This window comes from Entelurus aequoreus, linkage group LG26 (assembly GCF_033978785.1).
Source record: "Entelurus aequoreus isolate RoL-2023_Sb linkage group LG26, RoL_Eaeq_v1.1, whole genome shotgun sequence".
Lineage (NCBI taxonomy): Eukaryota > Metazoa > Chordata > Actinopteri > Syngnathiformes > Syngnathidae > Entelurus > Entelurus aequoreus.
Genome location: NC_084756.1, coordinates 13,281,292 through 13,308,979, shown reverse-complemented (window position 1 = coordinate 13,308,979; position 27,688 = coordinate 13,281,292). Strand labels below are relative to the sequence as shown.

General features: G+C 39.2%; 1 protein-coding gene across 8 annotated transcripts; it reads right to left on the bottom strand.

Annotated features, from left to right (window-relative positions):
* Positions 1-165: 165 nt before the first annotated feature.
* Positions 166-27,465, bottom strand: slc2a10 (solute carrier family 2 member 10). 8 transcript variants are annotated; one of them, XM_062037721.1, is made up of 8 exons: positions 26,970-27,465; positions 22,599-22,681; positions 16,486-16,552; positions 12,691-13,908; positions 10,944-11,066; positions 10,384-10,519; positions 9,794-9,867; positions 8,627-9,723 (listed from the first exon to the last, which is right to left on the bottom strand). In XM_062037721.1, the coding sequence occupies exons 3-7, from the start codon at positions 16,487-16,489 to the stop codon at positions 9,819-9,821; spliced, it is 1,530 nt and encodes a 509-aa protein (XP_061893705.1). In that variant the 5' UTR covers positions 16,490-16,552; positions 22,599-22,681; positions 26,970-27,465; the 3' UTR covers positions 8,627-9,723; positions 9,794-9,818. The 8 variants fall into 8 exon arrangements, with proteins under 8 accessions (XP_061893703.1, XP_061893701.1, XP_061893702.1 ...); XM_062037719.1 differs by lacking the exons at positions 8,627-9,723; positions 9,794-9,867; positions 22,599-22,681 and adding exons at positions 166-4,976; positions 26,799-26,843; XM_062037717.1 differs by lacking the exons at positions 8,627-9,723; positions 9,794-9,867 and adding an exon at positions 166-4,976.
* Between the last annotated feature and the right edge of the window lie 223 nt (positions 27,466-27,688).

Genomic DNA, 27,688 nt, shown 5'->3' with positions numbered 1-27,688 from the left:
TGAGTATAAGTCGCACCCCCGGCCAAACTATGAAAAAAACTGCGACTTATAGTTCCGAAAAATACGGTATATAACTTTCTGAGAACAAACGCCCTCCAAAATGGACATTTGTGTCAAGCAGAGTAGACATTTGTGTTGAGTTTATAATCTCCAGAGACCCAGTGTCCTCTGAAGTGGACATTTATGTTAAGTTTGTGACCTCCTAAGAATCAGCGTCCTCTCCAGTGGACATCTGTGTTAAGTGTGTAATCTTGTAAGAAACGGTGTCCTCTGCAGTGGTCATTTGTGTTAAGTTCATGTCCACTGCAGAGGACGCTGATTCTCAGTAGGTGAAAAACTAAACACGTCCACTCTGCTTGACACAAATGTCCACTTCGAGGGACGCTAGTTCGTAGGAGAATGTGTATCTAAACACAAATGTCTACTGGAAGCACGCTGGTTTCTCCAGAGGTTACGCACTTAACACAGATGTCCTCTAGACGCTTTCTAGACCCAGCGTCCTCTGAAGTGGACATTTGTGTCAAGCAGAGTGGACATCTGTGTGAAGTTCATTATAAACTCAACACAATTGTCCACTATGCTTGACACAAATGTCCACTTTGGAGGACGTTTGTTCTCAGGAAGTTATAGACTTAACATAAATGTCCATCTTAGAGGACGCTGATTCTTAGGAGGTCACAAACTTAACATGAATGTCCACTTCAGAGGACGCTGGGTCTCTGGAGATTATAAACTCAACACAATTGTCCACTATGCTTAACACAAATGTCCACTTTGGAGGACGTTTGTTCTCAGGAAGTTATCGACTTAACATAAATGTCCACTCTGCTTGACATAAATGTCCACCTTAGAGGACGCTGATTCTTAGGAGGTCACAAACTTAACATAAATGTCCACTCTGCTTGACACAAATGTCCACTTCAGAGGACGCTGGGTCTCTGGAGATTATAAACTCACCACAAATGTCCACTATGCTTGACACAAATGTCCACTCTGGAGGACGTTTGTTCTCAGGAAGTTATAGACTTAACATAAATGTCCACTCTGCTTGACACAAATGTCCACTTCAGAGGACGCTGGGTCTCTGGAGATTATAAACTCAACACGATTGTCCACTAAGATTGACACAAATGTCCACTTTGGAGGACGTTTGTTCTCAGGAAGTTATAGACATAACATAAATGTCCACTCTGCTTGACACAACTGTCCACCTTAGAGGACGCTGATTCTTAGGAGGTCACAAACTTAACATAAATGTCCACTCTGCTTGACACAACTGTCCACTTCAGAGGACGCTGGGTCTCTGGAGATTATAAACTCAACACAATTGTCCACTATGCTTGACACAACTGTCCACTGCAGAGGACGCTGGGTCTCTGGAGATTATAAACTCAACACAATTGTCCACTATGCTTAACACAAATGTCCACTTTGGAGGACGTTTGTTCTCAGGAAGTTATCGACTTAACATAAATGTCCACTCTGCTTGACACAACTGTCCACCTTAGAGGACGCTGATTCTTAGGAGGTCACAAACTTAACATAAATGTCCACTCTGCTTGACACAAATGTCCACTTCAGAGGACGCTGGGTCTCTGGAGATTATAAACTCAACACAATTGTCCACTATGCTTGACACAACTGTCCACTGCAGAGGACGCTGGGTCTCTGGAGATTATAAACTCAACACAATTGTCCACTATGCTTGACATAAATGTCCACTTTGGAGGACGTTTGTTCTCAGGAAGTTATAGACTTAACATAAATGTCCATTTTAGAGGACGCTGATTCTTAGGTCACAAACTTAACATGAATGTCCACTTCAGAGGAGGCTGGGTCTCTGGAGATTATAAACTCAACACAATTGTCCACTATGCTTAACACAAATGTCCACTTTGGAGGACGTTTGTTCTCAGGAAGTTATAGACTTAACATAAATGTCCACTCTGCTTGACACAAATGTCCACTTCAGAGGACGCTGGGTCTCTGGAGATTATAAACTCAACACAATTGTCCACTATGCTTGACATAAATGTCCACTTTGGAGGACGTTTGTTCTCAGGAAGTTATAGACTTAACATAAATGTCCATCTTAGAGGACGCTGATTCTTAGGTCACAAACTTAACATGAATGTCCACTTCAGAGGACGCTGGGTCTCTGGAGATTATAAACTCAACACAATTGTCCACTATGCTTAACACAAATGTCCACTTTGGAGGACGTTTGTTCTCAGAAAGTTATAGACTTAACATAAATGTCCACTCTGCTTGACACAAATGTCCACTTCAGAGGACGCTGGGTCTCTGGAGATTATAAACTCAACACAATTGTCCACTATGCTTGACACAAATGTCCACTTTGGAGGACGTTTGTTCTCAGGAAGTTATAGACTTAACATAAATGTCCATCTTAGAGGACGCTGACTCTTAGGAAGTCACAAACTTAACATGAATGTCTACTTCAGAGGACGCTGGGTCTCTGGAGATTATAAACTCAACACAATTGTCCACTATGCTTAACACAAATGTCCACTTTGGAGGACGTTTGTTCTCAGGAAGTTATCGACTTAACATAAATGTCCACTCTGCTTGACACAACTGTCCACCTTAGAGGACGCTGATTCTTAGGAGGTCACAAACTTAACATAAATGTCCACTCTGCTTGACACAAATGTCCACTTCAGAGGACGCTGGGTCTCTGGAGATTATAAACTCAACACAATTGTCCACTATGCTTGACATAAATGTCCACTTTGGAGGACGTTTGTTCTCAGGAAGTTATAGACTTAACATAAATGTCCACTCTGCTTGACACAAATGTCCACTTTGGAGGACGCTGGGTCTCTGGAGATTATAAACTCAACACAAATGTCCACTATGCTTGACACAAATGTCCACTTCAGAGGACGCTGGGTCTCTGGAGATTATAAACTCAACACAATTGTCCACTATGCTTGACACAAATGTCCACTTTGGAGGACGTTTGTTCTCAGGAAGTTATAGACTTAACATAAATGTCCACTCTGCTTGACACAAATGTCCACTTTGGAGGACGCTGGGTCTCTGGAGATTATAAACTCAACACAAATGTCCACTATGCTTGACACAAATGTCCACTTCAGAGGACGCTGGGTCTCTGGAGATTATAAACTCAACACAATTGTCCACTATGCTTGACACAAATGTCCACTTTGGAGGACGTTTGTTCTCAGGAAGTTATAGACTTAACATAAATGTCCATCTTAGAGGACGCTGACTCTCAGGAAGTCACAAACTTAACATGAATGTCCACTTCAGAGGACGCTGGGTCTCTGGAGATTATAAACTCAACACAATTGTCCACTATGCTTAACACAAATGTCCACTTTGGAGGACGTTTGTTCTCAGGAAGTTATCGACTTAACATAAATGTCCACTCTGCTTGACACAACTGTCCACCTTAGAGGACGCTGATTCTTAGGAGGTCACAAACTTAACATAAATGTCCACTTTGCTTGACACAAATGTCCACTTCAGAGGACGCTGGGTCTCTGGAGATTATAAACTCAACACAATTGTCCACTATGCTTGACATAAATGTCCACTTTGGAGGACGTTTGTTCTCAGGAAGTTATAGACTTAACATAAATGTCCATCTTAGAGGACGCTGATTCTTAGGAGGTCACAAACTTAACATGAATGTCCACTTCAGAGGACGCTGGGTCTCTGGAGATTATAAACTCAACATAATTGTCCACTATGCTTAACACAAATGTCCACTTTGGAGGACGTTTGTTCTCAGGAAGTTATCGACTTAACATAAATGTCCACTCTGCTTGACACAACTGTCCACCTTAGAGGACGCTGATTCTTAGGAGGTCACAAACTTAACATAAATGTCCACTCTGCTTGACACAAATGTCCACTTCAGAGGACGCTGGGTCTCTGGAGATTATAAACTCAACACAATTGTCCACTATGCTTGACATAAATGTCCACTTTGGAGGACGTTTGTTCTCAGGAAGTTATAGACTTAACATAAATGTCCACTCTGCTTGACACAAATGTCCACTTCAGAGGACGCTGGGTCTCTGGAGATTATAAACTCAACACAAATGTCCACTATGCTTGACACAAATGTCCACTTCAGAGGACGCTGGGTCTCTGGAGATTATAAACTCAACACAATTGTCCACTATGCTTGACATAAATGTCCACTTTGGAGGACGTTTGTTCTCAGGAAGTTATAGACTTAACATAAATGTCCATCTTAGAGGACGCTGATTCTTAGGAGGTCACAAACTTAACATGAATGTCCACTTCAGAGGACGCTGGGTCTCTGGAGATTATAAACTCAACACAATTGTCCACTATGCTTAACACAAATGTCCACTTTGGAGGACGTTTGTTCTCAGGAAGTTATAGACTTAACATAATTGTCCACTCTGCTTGACACAACTGTCCACTTTAGAGGACGCTGATTCTTAGGAGGTCACAAACTTAACATAAATGTCCACTCTGCTTGACACAAATGTCCACTTCAGAGGACGCTGGGTCTCTGGAGATTATAAACTCAACACAAATGTCCACTATGCTTGACACAAACATCCACTTTGGAGGACGTTTGTTCTCAGGAAGTTATATACTTAACACAACTGTCCACTTTGTTTGACACAAATGTCCACTTTGGAGGACGTTTGTTCTCAGAAAGTTATATACTTAACATGAATGTCCACTTCGGAGGACGCTGGGTCTTAGGAGGTTAAGGTAGACTCAGAGGAGGAGTATTGGACAAACTCCTGCTGGTCAAAAATGACTGGAACCATTTTAGAGCTGTTCCCTTAGTACCCACACAAGACTCAAGGTGAGTTAAAACGATTCATGGATCATTGTTGATGTTTTCCTACGGACTCTTGGCTTGACAGCGGACTCTTTGGTAGCGATGCTGAAAAGAAGACGTTCTGATGAAGACGCGCTGCTTCACGTTGCGATGAAACCTGCAGACAGCAGCAGTTCAACATGGCGTCCATGGTCACAACCCTTAAGAATGTTGGGGACTCTCTTCTCCTTGTATGTTTTTTTTTTTGCTCAAATGTTTGGCCAGCACTTTGGTTGTGTTACTTCAACTGGACTTTTTTTTCCTCTAAGAGGAGTTTTTTCATGTTTAATTTGAATATTTTCATTTCAAATACTGGGAATTTGTTTAAAGCCATAGAGTAGCTAAAGGAAGTCCTTAAAGGCCTACTGAAAGCCACTACTACCGACCACGCAGTCTGATAGTTTATATATCAATGATGAAATCTTAACATTGCAACACATGCCAATACGGCCGGGTTAACTTATAAAGTGCAATTTAAAATTTCCCAGGAAACTTCCGGTTGAAAACGTCTGTGTATGATGACGTTTGCGCGTGACGTCAAGGGTTGAAACGGAAGTATTCGGACATATTGTTTCTCAATACAAACAGCTCTGTTTTCATCGCAAAAAACCACAGTATTCTGGACATCTGTGTTGGTGAATCTTTTGCAATTTGTTTAATGAACAATGGAGACTGCAAAGAAGAAAGTTGTAGGTGGGATTGGTGTATTAGCGGCTGGCTGCAGCAACACAACCAGGAGGACTTTGAGTTGGATAGAAGACGCGCTATCCGACGCTAGCCGCCGACCGCATCGATGATCGGGTGAAGTCCTTCGTCGCGTTGTCGATCACTGGAACGCAGGTGAGCACGGGTGTTGATGAGCAGATGAGGGCTGGTGTAGGTGGAGCGCTAATGTTTTTATCATAGCTCTGACAAGGTCCCCGTAGCTAAGTTAGCTTCAATGGCGTCGTTAGCAACAGCATTGCTAGGCTTCGACAGGCGGCACAGCATTAACCGTGTATTTACAGGTCCAGTGTTTGGTTCGGTGTCTCCTGATAGTGGTATTGTTTAAGGCTGCAGCTAACGATTATTTTTCTATCGATTAATCTATAGATTATTTTTTCGATTAATCGGTTAATCTATAGATTATTTTTTTCCGATTAATCTATAGATTATTTTTCCTTTTACCGATTATTTTTTTAATTTAAAATGAAGATGAAAAAATAAATGTAGGCCCGTTTTTTCAAAAGGCATGGCTTTTATTTACAAAAAAAAAAGAAGTATGGCCACTCAGTCAACATTGACAACAACATGACAAAATATTCTGTAACAATGTAAACATTTAAAACTTTTAACATTTAACAAAATTAAAAGTAGCTTATTTGCTTTTTAATGTGCAAATATAAAAGTAAACATCCAGTGCAAATCTTAATATTCTGCAATAGTACAAGCATTTCAAAAGTAAAAGTATTGCTTATTTTGCTTTAAAATGTGCAAAAATAAAGATAAACATCCAATACAAAAAAGGGCAAAACGAAATATTCTGTAACAACAGTGTAAACATTTCAACAAAAGTGAAAGTATTACTTATTTGCTAAAATGTGCAAAAATAAAGATAAACATCCAATACAAAAAAGTGCCAATCTAAATATTCTGGAGCACTGTAAACATTAAGTATTGCTTTTAAAATGTGCAAAATAAACATCCAGTCCAACACAGTACACAATAACCAATTCTACTCATTCCAGTGAGTGACTAACAGTTGTAATGAAGAAAGGTTAGCATGTCTACATGCTCTGGTTCTTTTCTTGTTTACAATATTCCCAGCAGCTGAAAATAGGCGCTCAGAAGGGGTCGATGTGGCTGGAAGTGAGAGGTAATTAGCCTTCACCTCAAGCCAGGACTGCGAGCGAGCTGAGCTGCAGTTTAAGTTTCTAGAAGGTCAACGGGCTCATAGTGATGTTACTAGTAGTTGACTGGGAGGTGTTTATTATCATTTGGGGAGAGTCCGCTGCCTGATGCTCACCTGCTAAACACCTATCTGCTCCACGCTGAAGCGCTGACTACATGCGCTCTGAATACGCACTGCTGATTGTCTGGTAACGTTTTGAATATGCACTGCTGATTGGCTGATAACGCTTTCTGTGTACCAATCAGTTGGTTGTGTGGGTGGGACAATGCTGCGTGCTGAGACAGAGGCAGAAGGAGCAAAGCAGCTTGTTAAGACTTTAGCTTTAGCTTAGGAACTCGTTCGGTACACCCCCGTACCGAAACGGTTCAATACAAAACACGTACCGTTACACCCCTAGCAGATACAAATGACACATTCATATTTTTGTGTAATGATGACAACGTACACTCACGCGGACGATTGACTAGTTGATGGTTTTCTTTTCAAATGTTCGTTCATAGCCGTTGTGCTGCTATGATAGGCCATTTCCGCTCGACACAGTGTGCATACAACAACATTATTAGGCCATGTATTGAAATACTCCCACACTTTTGGCGTGATTTTTTCCCCCTCGCTCGCACCGTCTGCTTTGCGGTCCACCATGACGGTAGTGTGACGTAAATATGAGACGTATTTACGTAACCGATGACGTCGACTATGTCGACGCGTCGTTTCAGCCTTAGTATTGTTGATCTTCTGTCTATCCTTCCAGTCAGGGGCTTATTTCTTTTGTTTCTATCTGCATTTAAGCACGATACTATCACGTTAGCTCCGTAGCTAAAGTGCTTCACCGATGTATTGTCGTGGGGATAAAAGTCACTGTGAATGTCCATTTCGCGTTCTCGACTCTCATTTTCAAGAGGATATAGTATCCGAGGTGGTTTAAAATACAAATCCGTGATCCACAATAGAAAAAGGAGAAAGTGTGGAATCCAATGAGCCCTTTTACCCAAGTTACGGTCAGAGCGAAAAAAGATACGTCCTGCACTGCACTCTAGTCCTTCACTCTCACGTTCCTCATCCACGAATCTTTCATCCTCGCTCAAATTAATGGGGTAATCGTCGCTTTCTCGGTCCGAATCGCTCTCGCTGCTGGTGTAAACAATGGGGAAATGTGAGGAGCCTTTCAACCTGTGACATCACGCTACTTCCGGTACAGGCAAGGCTTTTTTTATCAGCGACCAAAAGTTGCGAACTTTATCGTTGATGTTTTCTACTAAATCCTTTCAGCAAAAATATGGCAATATCGCGAAATGATCAAGTATGACACATATAATGGATCTGCTATCCCCCTTTTAATAAAACAATTTAATTTCAGTAGGTCTTTAAGAGTTTTGGATTCATAAATTTTCTACTTTTTTTTTTCCCTCAAATCTCTTAATTAATTTTAGTCGTAAAATATAGCAAACAAGCCATGTTTTTATTTTTTTCAATTTTATTTTAACCATTTGTATGCCCATTCGATTCAACTGGACTTTTTTTCTCTAAGAAGAGTTTTTTCATGTTTAATTTGAATATTTTCATTTCAAATACTGGGCATTTGTTTAAAGCCATAGAGTAGCTAAAGGAAGTACTTAAGAGTTTTGGATTCATAATTTTTCTACTTCTTTTTTTCTTTCTCAAATCTCTTAATCAACTTTAGTCCTAAAATATAGCAAATAAGCCATGTTTTTATTTTATTTTTTCATTTTATTTTAACCATTTGTATGCCCATTCGATTCAATTGTAATTTTTTTTTTATTTAGAAAAAAATTGCATAACATGATGAATCCATATAGTAAATGTTACAAGGCTAAGGTCTAAAGATAAGGCCTAAATATATATACCGGTAAGATAAAACTAGTTTTGATGTGTTGTTGAATTGCATTATATTGTATATCATGGGACAATTATAACTTACATTTTTAAACCTACACAATTTCAGTATAATATACAAACACAATAGAATCATGCCTTTTCACAAGTTAGTTCTTTTACTAATCTTATGTATATTTAGGCCTGATATAAGCCCTTTAACATTTACTGTATGGAGAATAGATCATGTTAAGCATTTTTTTCCAAATAAAAAAAACTGACATCTGCGTTAGTTTTTGCAATATCCCCTCACTTTTAAAGCGAGAGTGAAGAATGCACTACTGACCTAAAAAGTGCCACCTGGTGGTTGATTGAGCACACTGCAGCTAGCCCTGGATAGTCCCACTCTTCAATGTTTCAGTCACGTGCAAAAATACAACATTACCTAGTGTAAACGGATCAAATGGGCATTCAAAGGGATAAAATAATGTTTGTCTTATTTAGCACTAAAGATAATACAGAGATTTCAACAAAACAATTTAGAAAACTATTTGGAATGCACCTTTTTTGGAATGTTGCGTATCGTTCACAATCATTATGAAAGACATGATGACATATGGATTTTTTTTAATGCATTCTAAACATTAAATAAACGTAAGTTAAAGTCCGCTTACAGCACAGCAAATGGGAGATCCTCTATTTCGACCATAAATCCGATAAATAATCATTAAAAAAGCGCAGACAATACTCTATTTACATTTTGTGATTTTAATATTAATGAAGTATTAGTGATATTGTTATTAAAAGTGCAAACGCAGACCAACTGTTTATAGCGGTGCTGTGATCACAAGCTTGTGTGTTTTTTGATTGATTGAGACTTTTATTAGTAGATTGCACAGTACAGTACATATTCCGTACAATTGACCACACCCGAATACGTTTTTCAACTTGTTTAAGTCGGGGTCCACTTCAATTGAATCATGATACAGATATATACTATCATCATAATACAGTCATCACACAAGACAATCATCAGAGTATATACATTGAATTATTTACATTATTTACAATCCGGTGTGTGGGACACTTCTGTAATGTTTACATCATCGAGTGGTCTGCTGTTTCTTTGCTTCCTTGCTCCCTGTAAATGTATTCTAGATCATAAATCATGCATCACACCAGAAAAGTAGATTACTTAGAATATAATCCACCTTGTTTCTTCGTGAGGATTATGAGTCATTCTTCACCGAAATGTGAATGTATGAACGTCGCGGCAGTCAGCATCCTAACGACATCAGACATTGTACAGTAAGTGATGTTTTGTTATGTTTGCTGTCTCTCATAAAGTCTGCCGTGAGTAATAATCAGTGATGAAGAAAAAAAAAGCGAACTCTGTGATGCGTTTTTTAAATTAATGTGCCGTGTATGCTTAACATGATCAAAACACGTAAATATTAAATGTTATTATAAATATTACTATTACTACATTACATATATACTTACATCATGTATATACAACTTCAATGGAGGTGTTTGGATGTTTTTTAGGAGCTTTGTAGGCAGAACTGAACAACTCCCATAAACTCCTTTGTAAGATGACTTTTGATGACATTTTTAAAAATATTTAGAATGCATTAAAAAAACAAAAATCCATGGTCATGTCTTTCATAATGATTGTGAACAATAGGCAAAATTCCCCAAAATGTGCAATTCCCCTTTAAGCTCCTATATGGCTCTAAAATCAAGAAATCCGCAAAACGCTTCATTTTTCATTTATGATTTTTTTTAACGAAGAAGTTACCTGTTGAAGCGCAGCTCCTTGTCGATCTGGTCCAGCGTCTTGCCTTTGGTTTCTGGCAGCAAAAAGTAGAAGAAAATGGCGGCCACCACCGAGATCACACCATACATGAGGAACGTTCCGCCCAGACCGACTGCATCTGTCAACACAAATATCAAAACACAATTTGCTTAAATATGAGAAAAGGCTCCATAAAAATCTATTATTGTTAGATATTATTAGATGATGTGGAAATAGTCTCCCTAAAGCAGGGGTCCTAAAACTACAGCCCACGGTCCGGATCCGGCCTGCCTGCGTCTGCAATCCAGACCGTGGGCTGCCCCAGATTAAAAAATACATTTAAAATAAATCTATCCTTACCAGCCGTTCAAGCAAATCACCTAAAAAAAATAATTTGTTTTTATAATAATTTGACAATGTATATAATTTTGTGTCCAGACTTTAGAAAGACCTGTGTGTTTCTAAGGAGAACTTTCAATCGATAGTGTTTTTTTTTTTTTAAACAAAAAAATGAGGTAGACAAATGCAACCTAATATTTGTATGGCAGCAAAGGAGGACTTACTGAACACATCCAGGAAAGTGAAGGTGACCAAGAGGTGAGCGCTCCAGTTGAAGCAGCTGCTGAGTGCGAACGCTCGTCCTCTCACTGCGGCGGGAAAGATCTCGCTGAGGAGAAGCCACGTCACTGATAAACATAAATCATAAACATCAACGTCTCTCCTCCGTTCTCCATTTGACAACAGGAATGCATTGTGATGAGCAGACACTTCATAACACAAACATTCCAACACGGTGATGCTCTTGTGTGAGAAGTTTCAAGTCATCACTTGAGTTATGATCTTGGTCATTTTCGAAGCTTTTTTGTGGCCGCATCTCAAAGATTGTGCACAATAACTCAGAGAAAACAATAAAACATTTATTGAAGCATCAAGTTTAAGTAACCTTACTCCTAAAACGTTTGACCATGACTTGTAGACCAGTGTTTCTCAACCATAGAGCCATCGTTGGGCCACAATATCTGTTGGTCAGACAGAAAGAAAAAAAAGACAAACTTATGCTATGCTAAACCTATGCTAGTTTATTGACATGCTGAGCCAGTGAGCTGCTGCATCACCTCTGAGTCGGTAAAATTTTAAGTAATTCAAGATTATAAATCATGCCTTGCACCTAGAGGTGGGAATCTTTGGGCACCTCAAGATTTGATCACAATTCAGGAGCTATGATTCAATAAAAAATTGATTATCGATGCATCTTTAATTTATGTATATTGATGCAGTTTTACATTTCTTTTCGTTTCACCAGATAAGCATTTATCACTTGCAACTTTTAAAAATAGTGAATTTGTATTAAGAAATAGTTCAATTATTTCCCATCACATTTATTAAATTAATGGAAATAGGTGCAAAAATTGAACATAATTGCCTTATAATAAAGGAGTGGGTTGGATGTCTTGGTGAGGTGGCTCGCTGAAGTCATCCAAATTTTTGAACTGTCCGTATTACTTGATTTACGATAAATAAATAATTGATTTTGAACGTTTACTAATCGATTTTACAATCGCCCATGTCCGAATTGCGATGTATCTAAAAATCAATTATTTCCACCACCTCTACTCTTACCTGGATAGTAAAATTTTGTGGCCATAAACCGAGAAGTTGGTCAACTTTGACATTCAACTTATGTTCCGTCCATCCATTTTCTACCGCTTGTCCCATTCAGGGTTGCGGGGGGTGCTGGAGCCTATCTCAGCTGCTTCGGGCGTTTATTTACGAGTTAGAATGCATAAAAAAATTTAAAACACACGTGATAGGCAAAATAAAAAAAATGCATTTCCTCTTTAAGAGCCATACTATTGTTATTTGACTGTTTAAATATGTTTATCTAATTCCATTTGAATTTGTTAAGTTTTAGAAAGTTTTCTAGGCAAAACGAGGGTTACATGTCCTTCATGTTGTAGACACGTATGCAGCCGTGTGTAGATCTTCACATTGATGACTCTGTGCTACAAGAGCACAGCCTGTAGGTTCCATTTAATATCTTAGTTGTTCAGGCAGAAATGTGTTAATACAAGTTTATTTTGGGATATGATGTTACTGCATTCATGTTAGTAATTAAGCAAAATAACGAGCCTGCTTCTCCTGGAAATGAGCAGTATCATCAATCTATGAGTTAATTAAAGTGCAGTAATCAATCACAGTTTCACGCTAATCTTAATTTGAAAGAGTAATACTGACTGTCTGGCAGTTTATCATGAATACCAGTAATGGTTACTGTACATTCCTACTGTGTGGACAATGAAGGTAACTTACTTGGTCCAAATCCAATGGAGTATGCCGCAACAACAGCCATTACGCACACAAGAATGATCCAGTTGAAAACCTTTTCCTGAACACTAGGAGAACTTTCCATTGCAAATTCCAGAGGTTCTGGGGTTTTTTGGTCCCCGGCATCTTGGACTGTGTTGGTCTCGCCCGGCGGTGCGTTCAAAAGCGTATGGTTCCCATCGGTAAACTGGAACTGACCCGTTCTGTTGTCGATGACGCGGTCTATGTTACAAGGCTCCTGAGTGTCCTTCACTGAATATCCGCTAAGAAGTCCGATGGTTATGAGACCCAACGCCATGACGCAACATCCACTGATGAGCAGAGGCCTCCTTCCCACTCTGTCGGAACACACCATGGAGATGAACGTCGCCAGCACTTTGACCAGACCGACGCCAACAGTGGCTAGTACCGCGGAGTCTGCGCTCTGAAAGCCGGCTGAGTTAAAGATGGTGGAGGCGTAGAAGAGAACGCTGGGCTGTCCTGTGAACTGCTGGAAAAGCACCAGTCCCAGCCCGACCACGGTGCGGCTCCTCATGTTGTCTTTGCGCTTGAAAAGATACTTGATATCATACTGCGCCTGTTCCTTCGAGTCACATTCTTCTTGGGTATCTGTGTTAGTGGTAAGGTCTAAGTCGCACTCGTTTCTGCCAGTGTTGGACGGAAGGAAGCATATAGCCACAAGCTGAACCAAGGTTGGTACGACAGCCAGGCCAAACATCCATGTCCAGCCCCTCTCCAAGTCAAACAGGATGTAGTTCATGGTGTAGGCTGCCAGGATGCCCACAGTGATCCCAGCTTCGTACAGGGTTACCAGGAATCCCCTACGCTCGGGGGTGACCATCTCCGACACAAAAATGCAGCAGGACATCGAGGACAGACAGATGGACACGCCCACTGTGAACCTGCCACACAGCAGCGCAGGATAGGAGCTGATTAGCTGGATGAGGCTGCCAGTCAGCATCAGGGCGTTACTGAGGAGGATGGACTTTCTACGGCCATAGCGGTCGATCAAGGTTCCTCCCACCAGGGAGGACAGCAGTGCGCCGACCAGCAAAGAGCTGACCAGCACCTCCTGCTGGACGCAGGTGAGGTGGAACTGGGCCTTGAGCTGGAGCAAACCACCGGAGATAATGGCCAGTTCATAACCATAGAGCAGACCTCCCAGACCGGACACGGTGCTGGCCAACAGGAGGAGAGAGCAACCTGTTGATGATGGAAGACATTTAAAATTTGTGAAAATACAGTAGTTCACCACATGGTGAATTTACCAAGGTGTTGAATAGGGATGTTAATCTTACAACAAACTAATGTTCCGATACCAATATTTTGGTGGCGGTACCAAAATATTTTTCGATACTTTTCTAAATAAAGGGGACCACAAAAAATTGCATTATTGGCTTTATTTTAACAAAACATCTTAGGGTACATTAAACATATGTTTCTTATTGCAAGTTTGTCCTTAAATAAAATAGTGAACATACTAGACAACTTGTCTTTTAGTAGTAAGTAAGCAAACAAAGGCTCCTAATTAGTCTGCTGACGTATGCAGTAAAATATTGTATTATTTTCCATTCTATTACTTTGTCAAAATTATTAAGGACAAGTGGTAGAAAATGAATTATTAATCTACTTGTTCATTTACTGTTAATATCTGCTTATTTTCTGTTTTAACATCTATCTACACGTCTGTTAAAATGTAATAATCACTTATTCTTCTGTTGTTCGGATGCTTTACATTAGTTTTGGATGATACCACACATTTAGGTATTGATCCGATACCAAGTCGTTACAGGATCATACATTGGTCATATTCAAAGTCCTCATGTGTCCGGGGACATATTTCCTGAGATTTTAAACATAATATGAATTTTTAAAAAAGGAAAAAATATTTTGTAGTAGTATAGTAGTATTGACTAAATACGCTATTGTACTTGGTATCATTACAGTGGATGTCAGGTGTAGATCCACCCATAGCATTTGTTTACTTTGTGACGCTGGTGAGCTACGGTGTGAAGTAAAACATGTTAAGCTATTCCTCGTCCTGCAGGGATGATACTTGTAAGAAACACACCTTGTCACCATGGAGACGAGGATTACCGGTAGTGATTTAGAAGTAGCTACAACACTGCAGAATGAGGAAGGACTTTAGCCGCTACCTAGTTAGCCATGTCCTAAAGCACCTTTTCCTGAGGGCGTTTCAGTGTTATAACTTCACCTTTATCTTTAGTTTTCAGGCCAAAATGCGCCCGTTCTCCCTTTTCTGTCTACAGACTGTGTCTGCTTGTAAGTACGCCGTGATTGTGCGCTGCCGAACATGCTCCTCTGCTAGTAAACCAGCAATGTCACAATGTGACAACGACTCGGTGGCGGGGGAGTGGGGGACCTGTACTTTTTAGAGGCGGTATATGATTCATTAGTATCGCGGTACTATACCAATACAGGTATACCGTACAACCCTACAACAAACTCACAATTCAATTTGAGTCCGATTCTTTGGTTTAAAGATTTGATTCAGAATCGACTTCTGGATTCAGAATCGATTGTTGATTCAACACAGTTCTCAATTCAAACCGGTTATTGCAATTTATAATTAGGTGCATAAATTACAGTACCTCCAAGGTTTTGCAATGTCCCGATCGTGCCAATTTACGCAAATTCAACAAATCCGGCCTCACAACTTTGTCTGGAGGCCGCAGCTTCCCCGCATCTTTTAGCCAATCTCATTTGTCTCTGAGCGGTGCTCAAACACGCATGTCAACTGTTCAGTCAAAACTTGTGTTTGTTTCTTGTGTAGACGAAGCAGGAACAACAACATGTAACAATATACCAACTCTTTTTAGCTTGAGCGGGCACAATTGTCATTCTCCCGCGTAACTTAGACCTACATCGGTTCTTGTCTACAGTGCCAAGTCTTCTGGGTTATGTATAATATAAAAATGTACTTCCTATGTTGTTTACATGTATCTATATATGTATTCAACATTTCTTGCTTATCCAGGATTGTTTAGTTTACTTCATTGTTGTTCCTCACCACTACAATGTACTCCACTGACCAAAGTGACAGATTACCAACAATTTTATATTGAAACTGATCTGTTCGGTACACTTCCCTTCCTTTGGCATGATTAGTCGCACATATGCGTCCGCACAACGTGTCATTAATCACTAGTTATTGTAACACCATGAACACTGCCACTTAACTATTGCTTACTGGAAATGAATATAATTACGTAAAGTAATGGACACAGTCAGAAAGGCCACAGGTCACACATGCACCTATGAAACATACACTACAGTACATGTCATATCGTATTTTAATGATAACCACTGCTTTAAGTGCTTTGAGGGTTTGAATTGTCATCTTTCTTCCTCAATTTGGTTTGCGTTTACATGTGTATATTGTAGTGGAGCAGTTACCATAGCAACCCAAAGGCAACCTAGTCTCCGGGACTTTTTAAAAAGGTCATTTACACATTTGCAATGTTACTCAGATCAAGGTAAATCTTTGATGTTCTACGTCTATTCAAAGAAATGCAAATTAAAGCAATAGAAATAGTAATATTCAAATGAAGCTTGTCAGCAATGTGTGTTTTATTTACATGTAATTAAGTAATTTTATTAAACTAAATTATTAAACATCTGAGCTCTGTATTGATTTAACAATAAAGGTAAAACATCAACACATACAGTACAGCAAAACATCTTTATCATATGAATATGACCTTTACTATAGACCAACTATATCATGTATTACTGATTAAAAAAAAAAAGGTAATTTACCCATTGTTTTATCTGTGCTCTTCTGCCATGTCTCTGAGGTTCAGCTTAACGTCCAAAAGGTTTTGCTCTGTAAAACAAACGCAAAAGTGTTCATTAAATTCAATTACACGCAAGGGCTGTTTCCAGTCTCAGCTCTGTTGGTGAGCATCAGTCTTAGACGGTGCTCAGAGGAAAAACCAGACCGTGTAGCCGCTCTGTCACCGTGACAACCTCCTTGTTGATTGCTGTGATTTCATTACTGGATCCACTTGAAATAGAATCAGCACAGTGCAAGACAGAGCTGCATTGGTTTAACTTGCTTGCATTTATAAACATACTGTATTTACAGTAGAAAAAAAAATCACGTGTGAAATAGTATGCTTGTTTAATTTTAAAAAATTGCAGTGTTTAAATGTATAGAATGAAAAGGCAAATATTTTTTTAAACTTTTATTTTGCTCAAACTAGTGTAAACACAGAACTGTAATACAACTGCAGAAAATCATTAAATGCACACTTTGTTGTAACGGACAGTTGAAGTTTGACTGTTTTATGTACCTGGAATGGCCCTACATATAATGAAGTGTGGTGTCACATGCAGAGGCACAACAAATCAGAGCCGGGCCGGACCGGGCCCTTTAAGCCTTGTGCTATCATGCGAATAGCCTGGGCTTTTAGCTTGGTAGTCAGCAACCTTGCCTCTCATGTCGGCGACCTGAGTTCGCGCCTCGCAGTAGGAATAAATTCAACGCAACCGCTAGACTCTCTTTTTTTCCTTTTCTTTGCGCTTAGCCGCTCCACTTTTATGTTTATATGCACTGCCACTCATGTTAACTTCATAGTAAAAATGCTCACCCAGCTTGTACTCTTGACATGAGACAGATGACATTGATGGACAGTTGACGATTTTACCAAAAATACTATTGGAGACAATATCGTGGATCCACTCGTAAAATTGCATGTCACAAAGTGAAATGTGAAAGTGAAAATAAAGCCAATCATACAGAACATATTGTTATGATTTGTACACCTACTAAATGACTGAAGTCAGTCTTGTTAAGGTATTAGCAACCATGACTTATCCTGATTGGCATGCGCTCTGAATAAAACTGTTTGCCAACCTGGAAGAGACAGAGGCATGGACGAGCTTCTCTGCAGCTTGGAGGGAGAGGTAAGAATGGAGTTTGGAGATGTTATGGATGTGAAAGAAGGAGGTTTTTTTTCAGATGTGGGAGACTTGATTGTCAAAAAAGAGGTGGGGGTCAAGTTAGGCTGGTAACAGACGGAGAGAGGGGAATGTTGTGGCCTGAGAATGAAACTGAGATAATGGGGTATGAGCAGAGTTGTTAAGGGGTACTAATTTGGATGGCTTCTGTTTTTGAGCCATTCAGCTGCAGGACATTTTGTTTCATCCATGCATTTATCTCCTCCAGGCAGGAGTTTTGAAGAGCAACAGTGTCAGTGGGGGCCCGAAAGTGCGGAGAGTTGTGTGTCACCAGCATATCAAAATAATTCCATGCCTGCTGACGACACACCTGAAAGGAAACATGTAGATGGTGAAGAGGGTTGGACCCCACAGGTGACGGTGTGAGGACGAGATTTAGCATGAAAATTTCAAAATGTCGTAAGGGGGGACCCTTATTCAAAAATTTAAAAAAAAAGTCTTGCTTCAACAGCACAATACTGGTCCCTTAGTTGTAGGAGACATCGCAAAACCTCATCAGGAGTCCCGACAAAACCCGAAAAAGGCAGAAAATTTATATTTTTTCAAAACTTTTTTTCGCTAAAGTGTCGTAGGGCGGACCTCAACCCAAAAAATTTAAAAAACGTCTTGCTTGAACAGCAAAATACTGGTGCTGTATTTGTAGGAGTCCAGACCAAAGCCGAAAATGGCAGAAAATGTGTATATTTTTCCAAAAATGTTTCGATAAAATGTTGTAAGGAGGGAGGACCCTTACCAAAAAATAAAAAATAAATGTCTTGCTTCAACGGTATAATACTGGTCCTTTAGTTGTATGAAACCTCTCAAAACCTATTTAGGAGTTCCTGACAAAACCCGAAAATGGCAGAAAATGTATATTTTTTTAAAACTTTTTTTCGCAAAAATGTCGTAAGGGCGGACCGTTACGCAAAAATTTTAAAAACGGTCTTGCTTCAACAGCACAATACTGGTTCCTTAGTTGTAGTAGACATCGCAAAACCTCATCAGGAGTCCAGACAAAAGCCGAAAATGGCAGAAAATTAATATTTTTCCGAAACTTATTTTTTTGCAAAAATGTCATAAGGGGGACCCTTACACAAAAATGTAAAAAAACGTTCTTGCTTCAACAACACAATACTGGTCCTTTTGTTGTAGAAGACTTCTCAAAACCTCGGCCGAAAATGGCAGTAAAAAAAATTTTTTTTTACTTTTTCCGCTGAAATGTCGCAAGGGGGGACCCTTACTCAAAAATAAAAAATAAAAACTCTTACTTCAACAGCACAATACTGGTTCCTTAGTTGTATGTAGGAGACATCGTAAAAACCTAATCAGGAGTCCCGGCAAAAGCCGAAAATGGCAGAATTTTTTTATTTTTCCAAAACTTTTTTTCCCCCGGAAAAACGTCGTAAGGAGGCACCCTTACTCAAAAATGTTAAAAAAAACTGTCTTGCTTCAACATCACAATACTGGTCCTTTAGTTGTAGAAAACTTCTCAAAACATTTTTAGGAGTCCGGACAAAAGCCGAAAATGGCAGAATTTTTTTTTTTTTTTTTGAAACTTTTTCCGATAAAATGTTGTAAGGGGGATCCTTACTCAAAATCTTAAAAACGGTCTTGCTTCCACAGCAAAATACTGGTCCTGTATTTGTAGGAGACGTCTGAAAACCTCATCAGGATTCCCGACAACCCGAAAATGGCAGAAAAGTTTTTATTTTTGCAAAAATGTCGTAAGGTGGGACCCCTTACACAAAAATAAAAAAAAACTGTCTTGCTTCAACAGCACAATACTGGTCTTTTTGTTGTAAAATACTTTTTAAAACCTCTTTAGGAGTCCCGACAAAATCCAAAAATGGCAGAAAATGTATATATATTTTAAAAATGTTTTCGCTAATATGTCAAAAGGGGGGACCCTTACTCAAAACTGTCTTGCTTGAACAGCAAAATACTGGTCCTGTATTTGTAGGAGACGTCTGAAAACCTCATCAGGAGTCCAGACAAAAGCCGAAAATGGCAGAAAATGTTTATTTTTACAAAACGTATTTTTTTGCAAAAATGTCGTAAAGTGGGGACCCTTACTCCAAAATGTAAAAAACTGTCTTGCTTCAAAATCACAATACTGGTCCTTTAGTCGTACAAACCCCGTTTCCATATGAGTTGGGAAATTGTGTTAGATGTAAATATAAACGGAATACAATGATTTGCAAATCATTTTCCACCCATATTCAGTTGAATATGCTACAAAGACAACATATTTGATGTTCAAACTGATAAACACTTTTTTTTTTTGCAAATAATCATTAACTTTAGAATTTGATGCCAGCAACACGTGACAAAGAAGTTGGGAAAGGCGGCAATAAATACTGATAAAGTTGAGGAATGCTCATCAAACACTTATTTGGAACATCCCACAGGTGAACAGGCAAATTGTGAACAGGTAGGTGCCATGATTGGGTATAAAAGTAGATTCCATGAGATGCTCAGTCATTCACAAACAAGGATGGGGCGAGGGTCACCACTTTGTCAACAAAAGCGTGAGAAAATTGTTGAACAGTTTAAGAAAAACCTTTCTCAACCAGCTATTGCAAGGAATTCAGGGATTTCACTATCTATGGTTCGTAATATCATCAAAGGGTTCAGAGAATCTGGAGAAATCACTGCACATAAGCAGCTAAGCCTGTGACCTTCGATCCCTCAGGCTGTACTGCATCAACAAGCGACATCAGTGTGTAAAGGATATCACCACATGGGCTCAGGAACACTTCAGAAACCCACTGTCAGTAACTACAGTTGGTCGCTACATCTGTAAGTGCAAGTTAAAACGCTCCTATGCAAGGCGAAAACCGTTTATCAACAACACCCAGAAACGCCGTCTGCTTCGCTGGGCCTGAGCTCATCTAAGATGGACTGATACAAAGTGGAAAAGTGTTCTGTGGTCTGACGAGTCCACATTTCAAATTGTTTTTGGAAACTGTGGACGTCATGTCCTCCGGACCAAAGAGGAAAAGAACCATCCGGATTGTTAGAGGCGCAAAGTTCAAAAGCCAGCATCTGTGATGGTATGGGGGTGTATTAGTGCCCAAGACATGGGTAACTTACACATCTGTGAAGGCGCCATTAATGCTGAAAGGTACATACAGGTTTTGGAGCAACATATGTTGCCATCCAAGCAACGTTACCATAGACGCCCCTGCTTATTTCAGCAAGACAATGCAAAGCCATGTGTTACATCAACGTAGCTTCATAGTAAAAGAGTGCGGGTACTAGACTGGCCTGCCTGTAGTCCAGACCTGTCTCCCATTGAAAATGTGTGGCGCGTTATGAAGCCTAAAATACCACAACGGAGACCCCGGACTGTTGAACAACTTAAGCTGTACATCAAGCAAGAATGGGAAAGAATTCCACCTGAAAAGCTTAAAAAATGTGTCTCCTCAGTTCCCAAACGTTTAGTGAGTGTTGTTAAAAGGAAAGGCCATGTAACACAGTGGTGAACATGCCCTTTCCCAACTACTTTGGCACGTGTTGCAGCCATGAAATTCTAAGTTATTATTTGCAAAAAATAAATAAAGTTTATGAGTTTGAACATCAAATATCTTGTCTTTGTAGTGCATTCAATTGAATATGGGTTGAAAAGGATTTGCAAATCATTGTATTCTGTTTATATTCACATCTAACACAATTTCCCAACTCATACGGAAATGGGGTTTGTAGAAGACTTCTCAAAACCTCTTTAGGAGTCCTGACAAAAGCCGAAAATGGCAGAAAATGTTTTTTTTTTTTTAAACTTTTTTTGATAAAATGTCGTAAGGGGGACCCTTACTCAAAAATCTTAAAAACTGTATTGCTTCAACAGCAAAATACTGGTCCTGTATTTGTAGGAGACGTCTGAAAACCTCATCAGGAGTAAAACCCAAAAATGGCCGAAAATTTTTATTTTTCCAAAACTTATTTTTCGCAAAAATGTCGTAAAGTGGGGACCTTTACTCAAAAATGTAAAAACAGTCTTGCTACAACAGCACAATACTAGTCCTGTAGTTGTAGAAAACTTCTCAAAACCTCTTTAGGAGTCCCGACAAAAGCCAAAAATGGCAGAAAATTAATATTTTTTTAAAACTTTTTTAGGAGACGTCTGAAAACCTCATGAGTCCCGACAAAACTCGAAAATGGCAGACAAAGGGGTTTTTTTTCGCTAAAATGTCGTAAGGGGGGGACCGTTACCCAAAAATGTAAAAAAAACTGTCTTGCTTCAACAACACAATCATGGTCCTTTAGTTGTAGAAGACCTCTCAAAACCTCTAGGTCCTGTCAGTGAGGTAGGACCGAAACCAGTGAAGGGCAGAGTCAGAAAGACCGATGAAGTGCTGGAGACAGTGAAGGAGGATGTAGTGGTCAAACGCAGCAAATAGGTCGAGAAGGATGAGGAGGGATGTCGAACAAGAGTCAGAGGGGTTTATGATCAAGGGTTGTTTTTTTCAGAAGGGGTTTGATAAGAACTGTTTAAAACTGTGCCAGTTTTGAGGGAGGGATTGCTTATTTTGGTTATGAGGGGGAAATTAGTTGGTAGTGACTTTTGAGCAGATGAGAAGGAATGGTATCTCGGGAGCAAGTGGATGGTTTTGAAGTGCAGATCATTTTCTCAACCTCCTGCTGCGTTGCGGGTGTGAAGTGTGTAAGATGTGTCATGGGTGTTGTCAGGATGTCAAAGATGAAGCTGTGCAGAGGTGTGAGAGACGAGTGGATATTGTCAATTTTAGATATCAAGGAAAAGGTTGCAGTTTATAGTTGTAGATGTGTAATATGAGGGTAATTGTGGTTTGAGGAGCTGGTTAACAGAGGAAAATATTGTTTTAGAATTGCCTGAGTTGTTGTTGATAATTGTTGAGTAGTAAGCTATTTTAACTTGTTAAAATAGCTTTTGCAAATGAATGTTGATCTACCTGGAAGGCCAAGTTATGCACCGTCAAGCGAGATGTTTTGCTGGCAGGCTCCAGGGCACGGCCGACCTTTTCATGATTCTGAGCTGGGGAAGAAGGAGTTGATAAACGATATAGTCACACCAGCCAATAGCGTGAAACTGAAGCGAGCGTAGTTAAAAGGACAAAAATCAGCGATTAAGTTTATTATTCGAGGTTAATGTTGTTCAGAACATTGTTAAAATTACATCAACTGTTTTCGAGGGGCCCTGAACAATTTTTATTTATTTTAAAACAGAATGTCAAGGCACAACCGTGGATACACTTTTTAGCATATCTCTCTTACAGAAGTTGTATCCTTCTTTAAACTAAATATGCAGTTTTCAGTTGGTTTTATATTGGTCTGTAACAAAAAATAAAAACTTACAGCAAAAAAAGAAAATAGATGATAATATTGGATAGCAATTTTCATACATGTAGGACTAATGATACACTTGTAAGACAACAAACATTGACATTGTTTGGTCTTTTAGTATATAAAATTGTACATAAATAAAACAAATAATGCAAACAAAAATACTGATCAAAATATGGATTGTATCGATACTAAGGGTACTATTAATTCTAATGTGATTATTTTTCACACATACTTGGGCTTTTTTCAGGGCTGTCCCGAAACAAATTTTCATCTCCGATACGATACCAATATGGGAGTATTGGCTGATATCGTATCAGATTGATATCTGTATCATCAGGAATCATGCATACTTTTACTTACATACCTGATTATAAAACAGTTTATTCACCTCTGCTGTCAACAATGTCACTGCCTTTTATTCAGCGATGAGTCAACATGTCTTTTGGAAAAGTTTTAGTTCAGTTTGGCAGCATCGCAACACGTACTTAAATAGTACTTAAACAGTACTATTTAAGTATATATTGTAGCCAAACCTTTTTCTTAAAGATGTTTTGTCTAAAATACTTTACTTTTTCAATAATGCCCCAAGCGCATAGCAGTTTTGAAATGGCTTTACTGCTGTAGGAGATACTGAACACTTTTCTTCCTACTTGGATCCATAAACCTATTTTTTACCTTTTCATATAAACTTTGTAATATTATCTGTAAAATAAACACATGACTATTAAACATATTGGATTGAACGGAATTGTATCTGCAGCCAGAGCGGTCTGGGTCACAGACATGGTCAGACACTGGCGAGCCAATCCGAGGCACACTAGGGAGGGTCATATTACGTCATGACTTTTGGGATGATTTGACACATTGCACTGATAAGGGATCAGTATCTACATCGGGACAAGGTCATTAAACGGCATTGATACAATAAAATAAGCAGCTAGCACGGTCTTTCAGATTAACTGGATAAATTAGCATTAGCTAATACAACGCTAGCGTTAGCTGGCTCAGGCCCGTTGTGCATTCTCTTTGTAAAGACGTGGATTGTTTTTGTGCAGAAAACTCCGGGCATTTTGCATATAAAGCATATAATGCTCTGTGACCCAAATCGCTCTGGCTGCAGTGCCCTCTGCTGGTTGTTCAGGGGAGAGTGTAGGTCACATTTGTGTATCTGGTTTGTGATAGAAATGTCTCATCGACACAAAAGCAAAAAAGCGATCCACATAAGCAAATTCAATACAAATACAAAATCAAGCATATTTATATTCAAATCTCAAAAATATATTTACAAATACACGTTTATTTATACAAATTCTTGATTTATTTGTATGCCACATTTTTATATTTATAAATTGTATTTGTATATATTTTAAAATCTCAAAAATATATGTACAAATTGGCGTTTATTTATACAAATTATTTATTCATTTGTATATCACATTTGTATTTGTATATTTATTAATATGTGATATTTATGTAATATTTGATATTTATGTAATATTTGATTTGATTTGTCAGGAAAAATACTGCATTATACTGTTGTATCATAGTGTGCGATTAAATCCTTTTTTGCCTCCACTTTCGATGTGATATGTGCATATAGATTTATCCAGGTGTCAGTCATTGTCGTGCCATGTTTGAAATTATTTTTGCGTAGGGCTCCAAATACATTTATATTTGATAAAAAAAACAAACTTACAAGTAAAATCTAAATTAGTTTGCTTTGCTGGTGGTGGGACAACAAGGTGAATTACAGAGGTTTCATACAAACATATTGTAAAGTTTAACACCATATTTATAATCAGCACCACTGACGTCGCCTTCAAGTACAGACGACAAACATTGCGTATAAATTAACTATCGAACCACTTGTTATTTCTCATACCAGAGCTTTTCTCAGTTTTAGAGAAAAGTCTCTTCTTGTACGGCTCCACAAGGCTGTCAAAACGGTCTGAACCTTTCCTCTGGTGCTTCTTTGGAGCTTTAATTGCTGAGAAGGAGGAAGGACAGGCACACAGGTACTGTAGTATCCCTGCTTTTTTTTTTTAAATAAAAATTGCCAGGGTCAGAACATGGAAAAAAAACTTTTGTTTTGGTGTTTTTCCCCCCCTTTCTGTTTACTAGGGATTTAAAGGCCTACTGAAACCCACTACTACCGACCACGCAGTCTGATAGTTTATATATCAATGATGAAATCTTAACATTGCAACACATAACAATACGGCCGGGTTAACTTATAAAGTGCAATTTTAAATTTCACGCGAAATTTTCCGGTTGAAAACGTCTATGTAAAAAAAAACAAAAAACAAAAAAAACCCGTCTATGTATGATGACGTATGCGCGTGACGTCAATGGTTGAAACGGAAGTATTCGGACACCATTGTATCCAATACAAAAAGCTCTGTTTTCATCGCAAAATTCCACAGTATTCTGGACATCTGTGTTGGTGAATCTTTTGCAATTTGTTTAATGAACAATGAAGACTGCAAAGAAGAAAGCTGTAGGTGGGATCGGTGTATTAGCGGCTGGCTGCAGCAACACAGCCAGGAGGACTTTGACTTGGATAGCAGACGCGCTATCCGACGCTAGCCGCCGACCGCATCGATGATCGGGTGAAGTCCTTCGTCGCTCCGTCGATCGCTGGAACGCAGGTGAGCACGGGTGTTGATGAGCAGATGAGGGCTGGCTGGCGTAGGTGGAGCGCTAATGTTTTTAGCATAGCTCTGTGAGGTCCCGTATCTAAGTTAGCTTCAATGGCGTCGTTAGCATTGTTAAGCTTCGCCAGGCTGGAAAGCATTAACCGTGTAGTTACAGGTCCATGGTTTAATAGTATTGTTGATTTTCTATCTATCCTTCCAGTCAGGGGTTTATTTCTTTTGTTTCTAGCTGCAGTTAAGCCCGATGCTATCACGTTAGCTCCGTAGCCAAAGTGCTTCGCCGATGTATTGTCGTGGAGATAAAAGTCACTGTGAATGTCCATTTCGCGTTCTCGACTCTCATTTTCAAGAGGATATAGGATCTGAGGTGGTTTAAAATACAAATCCGTGATCCACAATAGAAAAAGGAGAAAGTGTAGAATCCAATGAGCCCTTGTACCTAAGTTACGGTCAGAGCGAAAAAAGATACGTCCTGCACTGCACTCTAGTCCTTCACTCTCACGTACCTCATCCACGAATCTTTCATCCTCGCTCAAATTAATGGGGTAATCGTCGTTTTCTCGGTCCGAATCGCTCTCGCTGCTGGTGTAAACAATGGTGAAATGTGAGGAGCCTATCAACCTGTGACGTCACGCTACTTCCGGTACAGGCAAGGCTTTTTTTATCAGCGACCAAAAGTTGCGAACTTTATCGTCGACGTTCTCTACTAAATCCTTTCAGCAAAAATGTGGCATTATCGCGAAATGATCAAGTATGACACATAGAATGGATCTGCTATCCCCGTTTAAATAAAAATAAAATCATTTCAGTAGGCCTTTAAATGTTCCGCATATATAAAAACAAATCAAACTGTTTTTTAGATTAGTTTTACTTTTTGACAAACAAATAATGTGTTTTTATTTTATTTTTTCCAAATCAAATTCAAATAAACCAGTCATTTTTTATTTTCCATACAAGAAACGAAAATTAAATGACCAAAATATACACTGACCCAAATGGCATCCCTGCTTTTCTTCATTTGTTTTGGTCAGGCATACAGCACACATGTACTGCACCTTCATCAATCAAAATTGCTGTGCAAATGTAACTTTAAACAGAGTTTCACATCACTTTTTTCCACTCATATGGTATCCTTAAAAACTTTTTTTTTACCTCCATAAAGTTGATGTTTTGGACGTGTTCGGGACCGTTAGTTGACTATAGTTTGCGCATAGAAAACACATACAAACACATCGCGTCACGCGGCTGCAATCATAAACAATTTTAGCCTGTAAATATTCCTTTTTGTTAGCAGAACATCGTCGGAAGGAGGTACTAACTTACCAGAGGTTCCTCCTAGCGTTCCGGGAAGTTTGGACGTGGCAGACGTGTCAGGTTGCAGGAAAAAAAGAGAAGAAAAGAAGGTGGTTTTGTTAGGAAGGGGGGGGAAAAAGCTGTGGAGTTGTGACGTCACCAATACCCGGCGGCACAACAGGATGCGAATAATTAAATATTTGTTTTTACTAGTCTTGTACATGTATTAAGTACACAAAAGCCTCACTTGGCTTAAAGTCTAAATAGGAAAATTACTCTGATAAAAGTTTTTTGCGTAAAAGTGTAGAAAGTAAAAACTACACGTGTTTTTTCTCTATTCATGTATTAAGTCCACATCAAATATAGCTGTATATAACAATACGCCAAAAATGAATTTATTTCACTTAGCTTTTGTAATTACTTCCACCCTGTTTGGACTCAAAACAACTTTAATGTGTAACGACTCGTCGAATAATTATCAATAAAGAACTTAGCTTAAATTAAATAAAGTCGTTTGCTGTCGCTGCCTGACTTGAACCCGGAATTGCCGGAAATGCAGCAGTTGTAGTAATTTCCTGTTTATATTGGCGCCTTCCACAAACAACCAATCAAGCGCGTTCCTCTTATTTATCTTCGGCTTGATTGGCCAGCGGCATCCTAGTACGTCTTTGCAGCCATTGGCTGCCGAAAGAACACGAAAAGCAACGAGTCCACCCCCGACTCTGAAAGGGACAAGCGGGATGGATGGA